Source organism: Ylistrum balloti, unplaced genomic scaffold (assembly GCF_031769215.1).
Source record: "Ylistrum balloti isolate Yb309-2 unplaced genomic scaffold, AGI_CSIRO_Ybal_v1 Utg369722, whole genome shotgun sequence".
Taxonomy (NCBI): Eukaryota; Metazoa; Mollusca; class Bivalvia; order Pectinida; family Pectinidae; genus Ylistrum; species Ylistrum balloti.
In genome coordinates, this window is record NW_026781941.1 from 1,136,867 (window position 1) to 1,156,299 (window position 19,433).

The 19,433-nt window shown below is 32.2% G+C and overlaps 1 protein-coding gene across 1 annotated transcript; it reads right to left on the bottom strand.

Annotated features, from left to right (window-relative positions):
• Positions 1-5,776: 5,776 nt before the first annotated feature.
• LOC132565430 (glycoprotein-N-acetylgalactosamine 3-beta-galactosyltransferase 1-like) lies at positions 5,777-10,230 on the bottom strand. The gene is made up of 3 exons (XM_060230070.1): positions 10,044-10,230; positions 6,592-7,250; positions 5,777-5,887 (listed from the first exon to the last, which is right to left on the bottom strand). Exons 1-3 carry the CDS (start codon positions 10,228-10,230, stop codon positions 5,777-5,779), a joined length of 957 nt encoding a protein of 318 aa, XP_060086053.1.
• Between the last annotated feature and the right edge of the window lie 9,203 nt (positions 10,231-19,433).

The following is a 19,433-nucleotide window of genomic DNA, read 5'->3' on the forward strand; positions in this document are numbered from 1 at the left end:
GGAAATTGAGTCGTATTGGGAAGCAGAATGGGGTGGGAGATGTATTTTCAGTCATGGTAGCAGATCAAGTGCTGGAGTTGCCATACTTTTTCCAAACAAAATAGATTACAATATTCATCAAAACATTGTGGATAAAAATGGCAGATACATTATATTAGATATATCAGTCAATGATGTTAGGTTAACCTTAGTAAATATCTATGGACAGAATGATGACACTCTATCCTTTTTTCAGAACATTCATAATAAGCTCAAATTATTAACAAATGGTAAAATTCTAATTGGAGGGGACTGGAATGTAGTTCAGAAAAAACAGGAGGATACTTTCAATGTATTGCATGACTATAATATTAATGCTAGAAGTAAGATAACAGAAATGATAGAAGAATTTGAACTAATAGATATCTGGAGAATATACAACCCAGAAAAAAAAATTACACGTGGCGTAGAAAAATCCTTTAAAACAGAGTCGATTAGACTATTATTTGATATCTGATGAACTTTCAACTATTGTATCGGATACAGATATATTACCAGGGTACAAAACAGATCATTCTTGTATTATATTAAAATGTATAAAAGAAGATAACAATAGAGGGAAAGGGTACTGGAAACTAAATTCTGCTTTACTTAGAGATAAAAAATATGTGGAATTAGTAAATAATTGTATAAAGGACACAGTAGAAAAATATATAGTATCAGGAGATTTTAATGACTTGGAAAATATTACTCTTAGAATTAATGATCAATTGTTTTTAGAAATTATTAAAATGAAAATTAGAAGTCTCTCTATTGAATACTCAATCAGATGCTCAAAGGAAAAGAAGAAAAAAGAGAAAGATATTGAAACTAGAATATCAAAGTTGGAAGATGAAGTTAATGAAAATGTAAATGATGAAGTATTAGAGGAACTAGAAAAGGTTAAAAAAAGAGTTAGAAAATACAAGAAAACAGAAAATAGATGGTATAATTCTCAGATCCCGGGCAAAATGGTATGAAATGGGGGAAAAAAGTACAGAATATTTTTGTAGATTAGAAAAAAGAAAATATGTGAATAAAACTATAATAGAATTGATAACAAATAACGATAATCTTATAACAGATAATAAACAAATTATGGAAGAAGAAAAATTATACTATAAAAACCTCTTCACATCTAAAGAAAATTGTAATATAAATTCTTCAATGTTTAATCATGGTGTAACATTAACAGAGACAGATAAAAATAGTTGTGAAGGTAAAATTACGGTACAAGAATGTAGTAAGGCTCTAATAAATATGAAGAACGGGAAAAGTCCAGGATCTGATGGGCTAACAGCTGAATTTTATAAAATGTTTTGGAAAGACCTACAATACTTTGTTCGAAACTCAATAAATTTTGCATATAAACATGGGACTTTATCAGATTTTCAATGCCAAAGTATAATTACATGTATTCCCAAAGAATCAAAAGACAGACGTTATCTTAAAAACTGGAGGCCTCTAACATTGCTTAATATTGATTATAAAATTGCTTCTGCTTCAATTGCAAATAGAATAAAACAGGTGCTTCCAAACATAATTAGCAATACACAAAAAGGTTTTATGAAAGGAAGGTTTATTGGGGAAAATACGCGATTAGTTTTTGACTTGATGCATTACTTAGAGGAAAATAACAGGTCTGGGATATTATTATTAGTAGATTTCGAGAAAGCATTTGACTCAGTTGAATGGAAATTTATATATAGAGCATTGCAGTCTTTTAATTTTGGTGAGTCTCTTATTCAATGGATCAAAACATTTTATCATAATACTAAAAGTAGGATGATTAATAATGGGCATTTTTCAGATTTTTTTAATATACAGAGGGGTTGTCGTCAAGGTGACCCTGTTTCACCATACTTGTTTATAATTGGAGTCGAAATATTAGGTTTAGCTCTCAAGAAAAACAATGGAATCAAGGGTATAAAAATAGAAGACAAAAAATATTTACTAGGGCAATATGCGGATGATGCTTTTCTGTTTCTGGATGGTTCTGAAAACTCACTTTCAAATACAATTAAAACCTTTCAATATTTCACCTTGGTGTCTGGCCTTAGACTTAATATACACAAATGTAAGGTAATGTGGATTGGAAGGAATAAATATTCAGATAGGATCTTATGCCCCGAGCTTAACCTTCAATGGTCAACTGACAAATTTAAACTTTTGGGAATAAACTTTTCATTAGAATTGTCTGAAATTATTGAAATCAATTTTAAGGATAAGCTAACTAACATTAAAAAACTATTAGGTATGTGGTCGAGACGTAAACTTTCTCTTATTGGAAAAATCACAATAGTCAAAACACTTGCATTACCCATATTAACACATTTATTTTACTCTTTACCAAACCCAGGAAAAAAATGGCTTCAAGAATTTAATTCTGTTTTTTATAAATTTATATGGGGGTACAAACCTGATAGGATTAAAAGAAACACTTTGATACTTGATTATGATGAAGGTGGCTTGAAAATGATACACATAGAAAGCTTTATTAAATACTTAAAGGTAAAATGGTTAAAAAGATTATACACAGGTGATGGCCAATGGCAAATTTTGACTAAAACCTTACTTAATAAATTTGGTAACGAGAGAATTTGGAATTTTAACAATGTTACTTTAAACGAAATAAGTAAAAAAATATCATCCTTTTTGGAAAGATACACTTTTAGCATGGATAGATTTTAAAAAATCCCAAGATAAACCTATAGACTTATTACATGAAGATATATTAAACTATGTTCCATTTCAAGATTTCAAACAATTTATAGCATTCCAACAATCTGGGGTTGAAAAGATTAACAACCTGTTAGATAATAGATTTTATTTTCTAAATTTTGAAAATATTAAAGTTAAATGTCCTACTATGAACTTTATTCAATACTTTGCTCTGACAAGTAAAATTTCCAAAAATAAATTACATGAGTTACGACAAGATAGAGATATAATTACTCCTAATGATGAAGCAAATTTATCTGATTTTCAGAAAATAATGGTTCAAAATGACTTGAAATTTGTATATAAATCCTTACTGAACAAACTTAAAATAGATCCTGTAGGAAAACAAGCCAAATGGAATAGAGATTTAAATGTGAACATAGAAACTAAGATAGGTTGGAGTAAAATATATACATTACCAAAGTACTGTACAATAGAAACAAAAATGCAAAATTTTCAATTTAAACTACTACACAGAATTTTGACTACTAAGGAGTTTTTATATAAAATCAAAATTACTGGTGATGATAAATGTACATTTTGTAAAAATGAAACTGAAACACTAATACATTTGTTTTTCAATTGTGTAATTGTTAAAAGAATTTGGAATGAATTTAAGGTATGGATAAATTCAGTAACTGATAATATAATTTTGAAATTGATTTTTTCGATGCTTATGACATACTCTTCATTTGTGAAAAGGGCCCAAAAGTTATAAATCATCTGATCCTAACCATGAAATATTACATTTATATCTGCCGATACAAAGAAATTCAACCAACATTTATCAACAAAATGAAACTGAAAAATTTATTTCAAAAAATAATTCATTTGAAAAATATCAAGCAAAATGATCTCCCCTGAACATTTAAAGGGACAAAACTACATCCTACACAGCATAGTGACAGCCTTACTTTCTCAATCAGGTAGTGATTTATATATATATATATGTTATCGTATTAATGTCAAGATTATTGGTATATCAATGTTAAAAATTGTTTTGTATTGTTACTGTATATGTAAAGTATGTCCATGTTTTGTATGTATTGTATATGTCATTGTCTTTTGCTAATAAAAGTTTTGAAAAAAAAGGAGGAAGGAAGTGAAATAAGACAAATGGTGAAAAGGAGGATAAGAAAGAGATGTCCCGATTATAATGGTTGTCTACTAAGTGGTTTCAAATAACTTTGTAGATTTTATGAAAAACAAAACAACAATAATAATATTAACATTTGTTTAATACGAAAGATCAACATTTCCTCAAAGAAGTGTACCAAGATCAGGTATAAGCTGATGATCAATATTTGGGAGGGAATGTAATAGTTCTGTTCTGATATTTGAAAATTGAGAACGGTCAAAAAGGTAGTGGTATGTATCTTCATTTCCATCACCATAATGACAGGCCGGTGTTAAACAACTACCTACACGGAATAAATCATTTTCAGACTACTGCAGTTATGCCTTATTCTCGCTAAATGAACTGAAAAGTATCGACATTTAAATATAGTGCTAAGATGCGTGACTCAGGCAGTACATAATCAAGCTATAACCAGATAGTATCTAACATCCTATCTCGTTACGTCTGTTGTTGATTATAACACAATTTAGTTAGATTCACGTTTTTTATTCAAATTTTTGATAGGAATGAAAAAGAAGTTGAAACATATGAAAAGGATAATAATTCGTAAACTACATCTCAATTAGCTAAATATGATTAATTGATAAAGATGCTAGGAATAACTAACTTTTAGATAAGGAAAACAGATAAATATATAAATAAATAAATACGCGATGTAGCACAACTGCACGTGTACTTAAGTTGCTTATGATTTTATTACATATATGTATTTGATTCCAAACCTGTGCAATGAACCATGAAGGTCTATATTAAGCCGTGATCAGTGTTGTCTGAAGAAACTAATGAACATGCTATTGAGGATGACCAGTGGTCAGCGTTTCGTGTTGGCTACGATATTAAAGCATCATTCCGGTAGTAGTTGATTAAAATCTACTTATCTATCACAACTATGAATTGAACCATTGGACCATGACATTATAATTGTTGTTGTCAGTAGAGGTAAAAAACATCGCTGACAATATCTCTGTGTTGTATCCATAGTTTGGACTGTTGTGCAAGGTAAATAATGCACTAAGGACAACCATCAACGTGATCCTTTAAGATGTACCTGGAACCTGCATACTGTCTTTACCAGTGAAATATATGTACGATAAAATTTACATATATATAACTAATGCAGCGAAAACTCCCTATTCATAAGATTAATCATTCATGTCTATATAAATACGAATAAGTAAGAAAGCTTAATTTTTTATCTGCTTTTATTTTCATAAATTTGAATTTTCTGTCGTTTCAATGCTGAAATATGTTTTTAATCGTTTTTACTGATATTCAAAAATAAAAGATCAAAAAAGATTTTCTGTGTTGTTTATTTTTGCTAATGTGCTCTATCAACGTCTGGTTTGGACCGTTGTTACAGCTTGCCAGTGGTCATATTTAATGGTCCTATAGGCCTTTTGATTATTCAGAAGTGTTTTTGCAGATTTCAATATAACACATTTGACTCCGTTGTCAAGGTAGTTTGTTTGAATAACTCGAAACGAAGGCTTTTTCCCCAGTATGCTACTACTGATATTGTTAGAAGATTTCTTTCATCTCATTTGTACCCTTGTAAGTATTCCCGTAAAGTTATTCTCATCAAAGCATGTTTCTAGTGTGTCTTAAATTACCATCGTAGTATTATAGTACGGCTTGCAGATATCTGACGCCACAAGTCAACAAGAAAAGGCTAGGACGTCATAAATTATCAACAAACAAAAAACGATGACGTAAACATCATTAAACATTACTGACGTAATCAGAGGGAAAAATATGGATTGATTATCATTAAGCAAAGAGAGTAATTACCAACAGGTAAAATAATTTAATTTTCAACAGGAAAAATTATTTTAAAAAATCGTAATATCAACAGACAATGAGGTAATTATCAAACGGTTAAGGCATGTGATGAAAATGATTTCAGGCGTGACGCCAAACGACGGGAAGTGTCACATTGTACACAAAATAATCTAAAATGTACATCATCCGGGGTTCTATGTAATGGAAGGATATCACTGTTTGACTGCAACCCTGAAAATGAATAATACTTGTAAATCATGTACATGTACGATATTTAATATAGCGTGATTACAAAAATTAAAAGTGTAGGTACGAGAACCATATACGATATTACTTATAGCGTGATTACAAAAATTGAAAGTGTAGGTACGAGAACCATATACGATATTACTTATAGAGTGATTACAAAAATTGAAAGTGTAGGTACGAGAACCATATACGATATTACTTATAGCGTGATTACAAAAATTGAAAGTGTAGGTACGAGAACCATATACGATATTACTTATAGAGTGATTACAAAAATTGAAAGTGTAGGTACGAGAACCATATACGATATTACTTATAGCGTGATTACAAAAATTGAAAGTGTAGGTACGAGAACCATATACGATATTACTTATAGCGTGATTACAAAAATTGAAAGTGTAGGTAGAACCATATACGATATTACTTATAGAGTGATTACAAAAATTGAAAGTGTAGGTACGAGAACCATATACGATATTACTTATAGCGTGATTACAAAAATTGAAAGTGTAGGTACGAGAACCATATACGATATTACTTATAGAGTGATTACAAAAATTAAAAGTGTAGGTACGAGAACCAGATTTTTGGGAATTACTTTTTACCTGTATGTGTTATTTACTTGTACGTGACATTGGTACCTGTGCTTATTTACCTGTAAACTATATGAAAAGTTATTGATTTACCTTGATATGTGGGTAATAACTATAGTAGAGATACCAGTTATTTTCTTTGATGTCCGGCTGGTTCATGTGATCTTCTGGCCCTAAAGGAAAGAATCTTTCCTTTCCTTCGGAGTCCCTGGTATCTCCCGCTTTAACTCCTGCCAACTCCAGACACAGCCCAAGCTGGACATCCTCGCCGTTATTTTGATTTGCGCATGTAGAGTTCAAATAATTAGAAGAATTTCCAAATTCTACATGATATCTAACAGCCTGTCGGCTAAGGACATAACCAGCCCCTCCACTCATAAAGCCTTGTTTTACATGAGGTTTAAACCTCCGTCCGTAATAGATGGCTTCGTTCCTATCTTTATCGCGGAGAAAATGGCGTAAGTTTTCAACGATGACGTAGGTGTCATCATCTGCTTTCAAGAACCAATCATAATCGTTTAGGTAAGAAGAGTATATATGCAGTAATGCTTCTTTTGTTTTTTTCCATAAATTTTGTCGACCTTCTTTAACCGGAAGTTCAACAACTGGGAGATGCTTCGCTCGTTCTTGTGTTCCATTAGAGCTCACGAATAACAGTTTGTCACAACGTTTACCCCACGTGTTTTGTACGTGTGTTGCCTTGGATACGACTGTGATTGGTGATGTCATTATCCAGCAAAGTAGCCGTCCTCCTGATGACAAAAAGAGGGTTAAATTTGATGATAGTATAAAATCAGTGATCGAATGATGCGTATCAATCTGGAAAATATCACGTGATCTTTTAATTAACGTAAAAACAGAGACAAACGGAAAGGGTCGCAGGTGATCAGTCAATTTACTTTGTTTAGAACCATTTTATTTTCCCGCAAAATACGAACAAAAGAAATATTTTCATGGAGATTCCTAAAAGAGTACAAGGAGAATAAAACCAGGTGCTCCGGAAGTGTAAACGTCTTCTGCTTCACCGACGACACTTGCAATTTCAACCTTTGTCAATCTAAGTATGTAATGTTTTCAAAAAACTCATAAGCTTTCTCCAACTTTAAATTGAAATAAAACTCACTGCTTAAAAATCTATTTTGAAATTTGATTCCATATAACTTGATATATTTACGTTACTTCTTAAAACCAGGAGTATACCTATTCAAATGCAATACCTGGCTGGTGCTGTGCAGACATGCAACAAATTACGACAGTAAAGATATGTTATCTGATTATTTAAAAATGTCTCAAGATAATCAGAAATTCGTAACAGCTAGCAATCTCACTTTTTTGTCTGAATTAAAATAACACATTTTAAAAATTTATAGTTAGATACAACAGAGCCAAACAAAGAGGTACACTGTATCATACAGCTGTTTCGTCCTTCGTGAACTCGTCAGTGATGGTAAGGGCCTACATTTCTACGCTTAAATGTCAAAATCACATTGACGGGGAGGTAAAACAGCTCCATAATTTAATAAAGATAATAATTTTACAACAGCGTCAAGTACATGGGTATATTCTGAACCTTGCACTATTCGAATGAATAGAAACATGGCAGGCAGGGTACATAGGGGACTTAAATTCAGTATCTAATTGGTATAATACAATAAAACACTGTTGGTTTTTAAAGCTTTAACTCTGATCTGCAGTTAGACAAGAGAAAATTTGTTTTTCGGCAGCAATCCTAAGTTTATTACTCTCGGTTTTACTATAAATAAAGCAAATTTATTTGTTATCCCAAAGTCAAATCGGTATTTGTTATGCAAGATTTTCGGTTTTGACTGTATAAGTAAATAAAGATACGAGCATCCACTGGGTACCGACAAAATACATTTGGACCAAAACGACCAAATTTCATTAACTTTGGTTTTGTCTGTTAAGGGTTTATTCAACAGAATTATGTTTTAATCAAACCAAAATAACAAAACATACATCACTGTCTTCAAACTATAGAAAAAAGGGATAATTTTAGTGTAATTTGCCTTACGGGTCGACAGTATTTATAGGACGAGTAATTCCGATTCGGTAATGTGTTGCATTTGAATTCCGTAAAGTCCAGAGCTGACTAGATAAAACAAGGAAATCTGTACAGCGCAGGTTTTGAATAATTAGATATTCCAGTTTTGGTATAAATAAGGTTGATACATTGCCACTGTGGATTTGTTTCCTAAACACACATTTTACTGATAGAACGGAGTACATCACTGTCAAAATGAAGAGATTTAGATCCGTTGTTGAGGAACTGCCTTTCAATTCGATGATTTTTTTCCGTCTTATAGTTCAACCACAGGGTTTCACAATGTTAGTTTTGTTGGATGTAGTGATTGATCACCGTTTCTTTGGTTCTGTTGACCTGATTAGACAAGTAGCGTAGTAATGTTTGGCATCTATTTAAGTGATGCATTGAAATGATCCATGATTTATATACACTGCAAACATATCGTTAGATTTTGGCAAAAATTCTTGGCTGCGACCATGTTATTTTCAGTATACACTATACGATAAAGGCATTGATAATAGAGTGTACAATGCACCTTAAAAATATGTCGTTTACTTAGACCACGTGCGTCATTTCTCAATAAAAGAGGAAAACCACGATTTCTTATTTACATGTAGAAAAGTCGAATGGACTTTAAAATTATTTAATTTTGTTAATTTGTTTATGTCTTTCCCCGCTACGTCATTCGGTTTAGATAAGTTTGCATTGATTTAGCATTAATGTGTATGTGTAAATTTTTTTCATCGCGAAGGAAAATTATTGGAAATATCACTGTTTTTAATCTTTAATATATTTGTAGACTGATGAATCGACGAAACACAACAAAGAAAAAAGCTGTACTGTTCAATTAAGTTTACTTTGTCATGTTGGATCTTCACTTCAAATTGATAAGTGGATTATTACAACAGCAACGTTTTGGCAAGTCATCCAGCCCACCAAGGACTGCGAAGACCTCGACGGTGTACACAAATGTAAAACTATATCACGAATATTTAACATTTTACAGTGTGTAAAAATTTAAAAGAACCCGTACTTGTCGCGTCAAACACATAACTTATCAACAGGTCAACTGATAATATTCCTCACAAATTAGTTGTCTTGCGTTAATTTCATCGAAACATAAAACTGCCATTCGCATTGTGAAAGGGATGTTGTCTGTGAAATGACCCTGTCATATGCATTTTAACTTTTTGCTTTTTATTACATATAGACAATATCACTTCCTGTTATTATCAAACACAAGAACTTGACAATTTGTACAAGTTGTTCTTTTTGTTTTGTTTTTGTTTTTGGAAAGTCAAAAAAACCTGTTATTGTGCATTTTAAAATTAATGTTATTATTGGGACTACTACATTGAGACGTACGCACGCTGCCACATACGAGGCAATCGGTCACTTGTAAATGAGTTAATGACTGAAGTTTCTTTACAGCGGTGAATTATATCACTGAGACCTTAATGACATCTGTTATCAAAGTCAAAAGACGTATAAGGCGACCTACCTGACATTGGAGTCGACATGGCAATGGTTTGGGAACGATTTGGTGACACGTGTACTGGTGCCGATATCACATGCCTATCTGTTTTTTCTATGATGATGGACTTGGGAAGGTACATAAAATAGAGTCCGACGACAATGATACTGGTCAGTGATAATATTGATTTTCGAAGTCTGATCACTCTATTCATGCTCACCACTTAACTCGCGTCCACGCAACTCGATAGCGATGTAGCGTCAATGAATCAAGACTACTGAGATGTACTCTGACGTCATCAGGTTTGGGGTTGATAAGTCAAAGTAAGGCTGATCACTCTTCTCTTATTTGCTGACGTTGTGGGTTTGAATAAGATCAATGAAAGGTGGGGAATATGCCATACTGTAACAGTCAAGGAAAAGGTTCTCCAATACTGATTCACACGACAGTGTAATGATACCAAAAGCTTCTTCGATATCAATTTCATCGTCAAGATACTTGATACACATCACTAAACTGAAACTGACTGGTTATTTTTTTCCACTGATGTAGTGACATAGTTCGAAATACTTCGGACTACCCTTCACTGGACGGATGTGTCCTTCCCATTTGCCATTAGTAGAGGTCAGTCCACAATAACTATTCATCGGCAGCAAAGCAACTATTTGGGATACTGTATTAAACATTCAACAATGGATCTAACGACTTGCCCATTAAAATGCTGGTACAATGTATGTTCATGTATTTGTATACAATATTATTGTAACTTTTACTATTGAAGAAAATATACAGATTGTTAACACGTGGATTATTCATAGACTTATGAAACTTCAAACTAGGAAAAATGAAATTGACTTTTAGATTATCGAATGGAATGAAATCCGATATTATAAACTTAACTTTTATGAAACTTCAAACTTTGAAAGACTACTATTGGAGGAAGTACAGATTGTGTAATAATTGATTATTCATTAAAACTTTGTTGTTTAAAAACATATAGACTTCAACCATATTGCACAAACTAACTTTTTCTATGAATAATGATGGTCATTAAGATATGTAAAGTTGTTATTACTGAAACGATAAGGTGCAAATTTAAAGGTTACACTTTTACAGCCACAAAAATTATCTAGGTCCGTCTTGTAATTATAAATAATAATGTACTCGTTTGTTTTGAAGGCATTACTAAATCTACTTACTTAATGTACCACAACGGTTTGGTACAAACATATCAATATCCATCACCAGAACCACATAAGATACTGTGGGAGGAGGAAGTTCTTATCCAACCAACAGGAATAAATCATGCTTGTAAACAAACTTAATTCGTCTAATACCGCTAGAAGTGTACAGATGCCGAAGGCGAAGACGGTTCTAAAAGTCAAAACACCAGAAAGTTTGTTCGACGGAAGAAATCGACAGGGTGTAAGGGAACGAATCGATAATTTACATAAATGTGGTTAATGTTTCCGCTTCTTGTATATATAGCTATCAAACACATAACTCTGGTGATGGAGTGGCGACTTGTACATTGGTGATGTTTTTATTTCAGCCAGTCTACTACCATGTTGTATTCTCTAAAAAAAATCTAGCGCAATTTTACATTACCACTTGCGATTTTCAAGCGTATTTGAGTGGCTGTAAATTAGGGAATAGTTGAACGATGAAATTAAAATGGTGGAATTTTTTGCCAACAAAATAAAGCTGAACCACAACGAAATGAAGGGAAATGGTGATATTAATGTTCATCTAGCTTCTCAAAGTAGGTGAATCAGTCTTGGGTTGGAGGAGATGGAAAATATTCTTGTTAAATTATATCTAGGATTTATAATCTTAATTTATGAATAATATGTACTCAGTTCGTTATGTATTAAAGTGTATTCTTTTCTTTTACAGAATGATTCCTCAACCACCCATACCAACAATACATTCTAATATCTCGTCTTTGTCAAGAGTTTCAAAAATTAATAAAACAATATGTGAACAGCTCTTACAAAATATATCTGGTTTATTCATATCAAGATGTTTTTTTAAACTCTTTCTGAGTGATTATTAATTGTTTACATTTTAGGTAATTAAATCCTATAAATCAATAAGATATGTATACAATATATCAACGGTTAACAGATGCCAATGTGTGTATGTTGTTATTTAGTAGTGACCAAAGACCAACGTATCAGTCCATTAGGAGCGCTTATCACCAAAAGTCGACAGTCTCAAGTTGTTGATTTTTTTCAAAAAGCAACTGATGTTTATCTCATTTAATTGATTTTTTCCTATCTCAAAATGCAAAAACTGTCTTTATTATGTTGTTATATTGAATAAAATATTGTTTAAACTAACTGAATTCATTTCAGGTACATTTCGTGCCATTTGTCTTTTTCCGTTTGTTGTTGTCATTGTAACCGTACAATTCTCAATAGTGAACCTTTCTTAAATGCTTATTACATAAGCACTGCCCTTTAAATTCTGATCGGTATGACCTTCGTGTAATGTTTTCAAAATCTCTTAACTATACAGGTAGATTTCTTCACCAGAAGCTCTGGCTTTTAAAGAATAGTCAGACTGTACATCGTATAGTTATTGCGGATATACAAAATCTGCCTCTAATACATGCCCAAGCCTTCCATTTTTGAAATAATGCTAATTATTCGATATTGTCAACCTTGTGAAAATCTTCCATAGATATGGATTATTACAATTAATAAACAAATATACTTCTTCGGTTTTGATTGATCATGCGTTTAAAGAATATATAGATTGTTGGCTTTTGATTAATTTGGATGCCATACATATACCATCGCGATTGCCTCCCTTAAAGAATACATACATGTATAGAAGATCGACAAGTAAGTCTAACTAGACACTTGTACACTTGTAGTTTCCAGTGCGGCAGTCCATACTAGACGATGATCAGTACAAAAATGACATTGGTCCAATCCATAATAAGTCAAACATACATTACAAAATCAAAAGATTTTCCTCGTGTACAATTTTCGTGATTTAAAAAAAATCTTATTTTGCAGATGCTTTTAATTCTTACAGTTTGTAGACATACGAATTCGTGGAAGAAGAGAACCGATGAAATCAACGAAAATAAAAATCACACGAAAAATAATTATTTTACAGTTACATCTGTAAGGAATGACAAATCTGTTTTTTCCCTATTCGTGTCGCCTATTAGAAAATCAGGCACCTGATAAACATCACAATATGATTGCATATTTTTTTTCTAAATCACTATCGATGTCCATTACATAAATGTATTCCATTTCCTGGCTATTTATTGACCGTTCGGAGTAACCGTTGTCACCTTGTAACACCGCTGTCTGTATTTTCATAAGTTACGTACCTTTTTGGGTTTGGCTGATTTGGAATCAAATTTATAACGTCTACGGCATCATCTCCATGCACAATACACGAGAGATGTGAAATCTACATCCTGCCATATTCACTCTATTGGTGTCCTCTTGTTTGTGGTAACACATTTCTCCTAACCGTCTGAAGCAACCTTTCAGATGATACATTGTTCGCTCAATGGTTTGACGACATGAAGAGAAAAAAGCCTGTTGATTTTGTTACTGTCTTGACAAGTACCTATCGTCTCTAAACGGAGTGATTAACCAGGTTTTAATAGGATATGTTGAATCTCAGAAAAAAATACTATTTGGTGAAATAAATTTCTCATTATCCCGGCATCATGTTTACTCCAAAACCAACCATTTTAAACACTTCTGATCAACAACGTTTTATCGACAGCTATCTGTCTGTATCCAAAGTCGAAAATAAACATTAAAAGTACAATGTAAAATAAGATGAAAAATGTTGGGAAAAATGTTTGACTATCGGATAAACATGAATATGTCAATTTATCAAAGTTTCAAGCAAATGGAGACGATAAAAGAAGGAAGGTTAAAGAAGCCAGGTTTGTCGAATTGATAATGTACTTCATGTAGTATGCAAACTCACTTTTTAATTCCATGCAGAATGTATATTGTTTTTTTGTAATTTTTTATTTTTCAAAGATTTTTTATACATACACAAATCAACCACCGTACACACATTCACACATGTGGAATCATCATCATCATCATCATCATCATCATCATCATCATCATCATCCATACATCATCATTCATACATGTACATACATCATCATCATCATCATCATCATCATCATCATCATCATCATCATCATCATCATCATCGTCGTCGTCGTCGTCGTCCATGCATGCAAATACATCATCATCATCATCATCATCATCATCCATACATTATATAGATGCACCTACTTTATCATTCATATATATACATTATACGTGTATATTATCATCATCATACATACATGTATCATCATCACCATCATCATCATCATATAGATACACATACATGAAGTTCCTCGTTAAACATGTATTACATCATCATCATCATCATCATCATCATCATCATCATCATCATCATCATCATCATCATCATCATCATCATCATCATCATGTGTCATTCATTGTGACTATGCATACATCATTACACATCATCATCATCAGTGTCATTCATTGTGACTATGCATACATCATTACACATCATCATCATCATCATTCTCATACATATCATCAAAATCATCATCATAATGTTCTCATCATTGTTTCTAATATACAAAATGTACCTGTATACATTATCATCATACACCATCAGTATAATTCATACTGTACATATAGAAAAACATATCATCATCCACATATATCTACCACACACACTCGCACCAAAGAAGAAAGACAGAAATGAACATGAGAGAGAGAGAGAGAGAGAGAGAGAGAGAGAGAGAGAGAGAGAGAGAGAGAGAGAGAGAGAGAGAGAGAGAGGCACATGATATTTCAGTTTTGCACAAATGCAAATAGCATTAGGTAGACAGCGAGTGCAGGTAATGTCAAGGTCTTGGCAAAAAGTTATAAAGCATAAACATATACAAATATCAAATCTTATTAATACATCCCAACAGCACAACTATAGTTATGTCAACATTAACAAAAATGTGAGGAATTTTTATTAAAACAAACTGATATTAAAATTCTAGAATAGGTTTCCATTTTCTCCAGTCAATCGCAAACTGTTGTTTAGTGTGTTCAGTTTTGTTAATATTTTTGTGTTAGGTGATGATCCTTAATAGTGTTGATTAGTGTATGAAGGCATAGAGAGTTGCTAAGACATCGAGTTTTATAGATATAATACTTGATAACGAGCAGTATTTCATTATCAATATGGTTACAATTTTGTGATAATAATCCGAAGAGGAAAGATTCTTTGTTATAAGAAAATGGAATATGCAAGACATCTAATAAAGTTTCAAATCTCTGGACTAGTGTCGGAACCTCTTGACATTCCCATAGACAGTGTACAATAGTCTCAAAGTTACATAATGTACAGAATGGACTATCAGCTAACTTTATTTTATCTAGAAAAGTGTTTGTTGCCAAAATATGATGTAAAATTCTAGACTGAAACCACTGCAATTTAGACATATCCTTTTCCATTTTTCACTATTAATGTTGAATTCCTGATCCCATTTTCTAATTCCAGTTGGTTGTGGTGCTGTTGGGATGATACAGTTATAGAAGTCTTTTGACCGTTTTTTATTTTCAAAGAAAATTTCCAAGAGGACTGGAATGGCAGGCAAAGATGGAGTTTCGAAAACAGCATCTTTAGTTTTTATTAAAGATATTGTTTAACAGCACGTATCAAACCATGGTATGGAAGGAAATTAGTATTTATCGGAAAGATGCAAGAAAACTCTTGGAGAGAGAGGAAAATCATGTCATCTACATTTTTAAATAAATCATTGACTGTAAAAACACCGGCCGTAAACCAGTTGGAATAAAAAAAAACATGCTTATTATTAATCTTGATGTCTTTATTATACCATAATGGTGTTTTTAAGACTGATTCTTGTCTATAATATGCTCTTGTACAATTAGAACTGTTAAGTGTGTCCCAAGCTTTGAAGACATCTTGCCAGAAGAAGTTAGGGCAGTTGAATGCACAGAAGAGAATATACTCATTTCCACAGTTATAAAGTTTTTGAATGTCAATCATTGATTTTAAAATTTGAACCCATTTCCCACGGGAATAAAAAGTTCTCCTTATCCAGCCTAACTTGAGAGAATTGATAAATGCATGCACATCAACCATCTTAAGTCCTCCATGAATATAATTTTGTATGACAACTTCTTTCTTAATCCTGTGACATTTGCCATTCCATAAAAATTCAAAAAGCAAAGAGTTTAATTGAGTGATAAATTTGACTGGTGGATTAGGTAGAGTAATAAACAGGTAATTCAGTTGTGAAATTAACAAGGATTTTATAATATTTACCTTACCAATTGGTGTCAGATATCGTCTACTCCATGTTTTAATGGTTTTTTTTTTTTTATCAAAGTTCATTTTTTCTACGGAAAAGTCTACACCTAAAAATGAGAACTTATGTTTACCCCACTGCAGATTAAGTTCTGGTAAATATGTTGTATAACTAAATCTCCTACTCCCTATCCAAACTACTTGTAATTTACTTGTATTAATATTGAGACCAGATATAGATGCATAGTTATTTAACTCACTAATAGACTCTCTCAAAGATCCCTCTGACCCGTCTAATATCAGCCCTGTGTCCTCTGCATACTGAACATTTAAGACTGCTGTATTCTCAATATTTATTCCCCTTATATACCCATTGCTTTTTATCCTTGCTGCTAAAACTTCTGCACAGAGAATAAAGATATAGGGGGCGATAGGGTCCCCTTGTGGCATCAGCGCTGGATGCTTATTTGTTTAGAAATATTACCACCTTGGTTAATACAAGCACTTACATTAGTATGAAAAGTTTTTACCCATTTCCTTATATCGTTACCAAAATTAAAATACCCCATAACCTTATCTATAAAATTCCAAGAAACCGAATCAAAAGCTTTTTCAAAATCAATGAACATTAACATACCTGGAATATTATGTTCCTCTGTATACTGCATGATATCATACACTGTACGAATATTTTCACCGATATATCTCCCCGATAAAAAAAAAACCTGTTTGATCTTCACTAATGATATTCCCTAATTGTTTTAATCCTACGTGTAATTGCCCCAGAAGCTATTATATAGGTTACATTTAAGAATGAAATAGGTCTCCAATTTTTTAAAAAATGACGAGGTTTATCTCCCTTTGATATGCAAGTAATTACAGCATGTCTTTGAGAAACTGAAAACTGACCAATTTAAAAGCTATAATTAATAGAACGTACAATAAAGATCCCTAAATATTTCAAAAAAACTTTAAAGAATTCTGCAGTAAAACCATCATGTCCTATAGAGCTCTTCCTGCCTCATTAAAAGTTATGTGACCTTCAAGACTATCAGATTCTGAACCACTTAATTTTTTAATACTACAGTCTTGCAGATGAACATCTAAATCAACACTTTTTACCTCCCTGAACTTGTATAAATTTTCATAAAATTATCTCAACTCGGATAAAATATCTTCCTGCTTTGAAATCAAAATAGTTTCTTTCTGAATTTTGGGGATTATTTTGGAGGTGAAATTTCTATTTTCTAGATTCAAAAAGTATGATGTAGATTTTTCTCCTTCCTCTTTCCATTTTGCTTTAGCTCTGATCATGTTTCCCCTAATTTTTTCAAACGAATGGACTCTAATGCCTTCTTTTCCCTATATAGCTTTTCCTGATCTGGATTTTCTTCAGCATCTATACGTGAAATTGTAACCTTAAGTTCTTCTTCTCTAAGACTGCTTTGCTTCTTCTTATAAGAAGCATAAGAAATAGACCTACCTCTAATTTCCATCAGCAGTTTCTAAGAACAAATGATCATTTATAAGAAATTGTATGTCACCATCAGAGATGTCATTTATAGAGTTGATATTATATACAGGTAGACAGTAGCTTGCTTTCACTTCTTCAATACATTTTTAACAACATCAAGGTAATCAGGGTCGTAAAATAAAGAATTATTAAGTTTCCACTTGCCCTTCCCTCTCTTAAATTCATTAAAAGTTAAAGTTATATGTGGAGCGGAATGATCGGATCTATATCTTGGTTCAATTCTAGAACTGTTTATATTGGGGAGCAGAGATTCTGAAACTAGAAAAAAGTCCAGTCTTGCTTGTTTAACAGGTTTAACTCTTCGCCAGGTATAGCGTCTAGAGTCTGGATGGTGTTCTCTATAAATATCAATAAAATCATCATATTCAATAATTTCCAACATTTTATTTCTAGCTGCAGCATTATTAATATGTCTATAACTATCATCATAGTCTAAGGCTGGATTCAAAAGTAGATTGAAGTCTCCGCAAAGTATTACATTATTATTTCCAAAACTCTCAACAACGTCAGAGATTTGAGGAAAAAAAAGCGGGAGTATCCTGGTTTGGGCCATAAAGAGTTATAAGAGTTAGTCTGGTCCCCTCGATATCTAAATGAAGTGCTAAAAAATTACCCATTATATCTTTCTTCTCTCTGTGCACCTTAGCTTCAAAATTACTATTCAATAAAATAACAACACCTCTTGAATTTGAATAAATTTGAAATTTGAATAACCCCACTCGTTTCTTATTATTTGTTCCTGTTTGTCAGTAAAATGGGTGTATTGGAGACAATACATATTGTATCTTTTTTTTTCAAATACGAAAACACATCTTTCCTCTTTACCTTATCGCCAAGACCTTGGCAGTTCGCAGATAGTATAGTTATGTCATTCATGTGATATCAGTATCGTTGTATCACATACTCTGTGTTGAAGTGCCTCTGAAGAATGTTGAAAGGAAAGGAAGAAGATACGAAGTTAAAATCATCTCTAAAGGTCAGAATGTATATTGGGCAACCTCTACATTAATTTAAAAAGTCATGTTATTTTGAGTCTTCTGATGTTGAAATTCTGACGGTAAATTAAAAAATATAGATAAATGAAACAAATAAGGGCATTACTATAGTTCTGTTTTAAAGTGATATCAGTATTAGTATTAACTTTATTTTATTCCATCATGTAATGAATACAAGACAATAGATATAAGTCATATTATACTGGAATAGGAAACAAGTCATTGACTTATATAAATCCGTTTCCTGGAGTTTGTAGTTAATTAAATAAAGGCTTCATGCATTCGTGAATACTATAGAATAAACATGAGACATATTACTACGGTAAGAACAAATAGGATAACAGGGAGAGGAGGGAGATGTTGGCCGCGCCAATTTAACTAAAGAAGATATATATCTGATAGTTCACGCACTCAGACATGAAGAGAGAAAAAGTTTTGTACTGTGCTAAGTTAGTCAAAACTTTTAGAACGGATGATGAAGTTTTGTACACACAAAAATATTTCATTAACAGTAAGCTCTTCGTTCCCGAGCAAGCAGGT

Bases quoted from the DNA above. Each gene is read 5' to 3' on its own strand.
- LOC132565430 (XM_060230070.1), bottom strand. From the start codon at position 10,230: ATGAATAGAGTGATCAGACTTCGAAAATCAATATTATCACTGACCAGT. The intron at 7,251-10,043 runs GTAGGTCGCCTT...TTTTGTCATCAG, and splicing joins CATGTCGACTCCAATGTCAG to GAGGACGGCTACTTTGCTGG. The intron at 5,888-6,591 runs GTAAATCAATAA...ATTCATTTTCAG, and splicing joins GTTATTACCCACATATCAAG to GGTTGCAGTCAAACAGTGAT.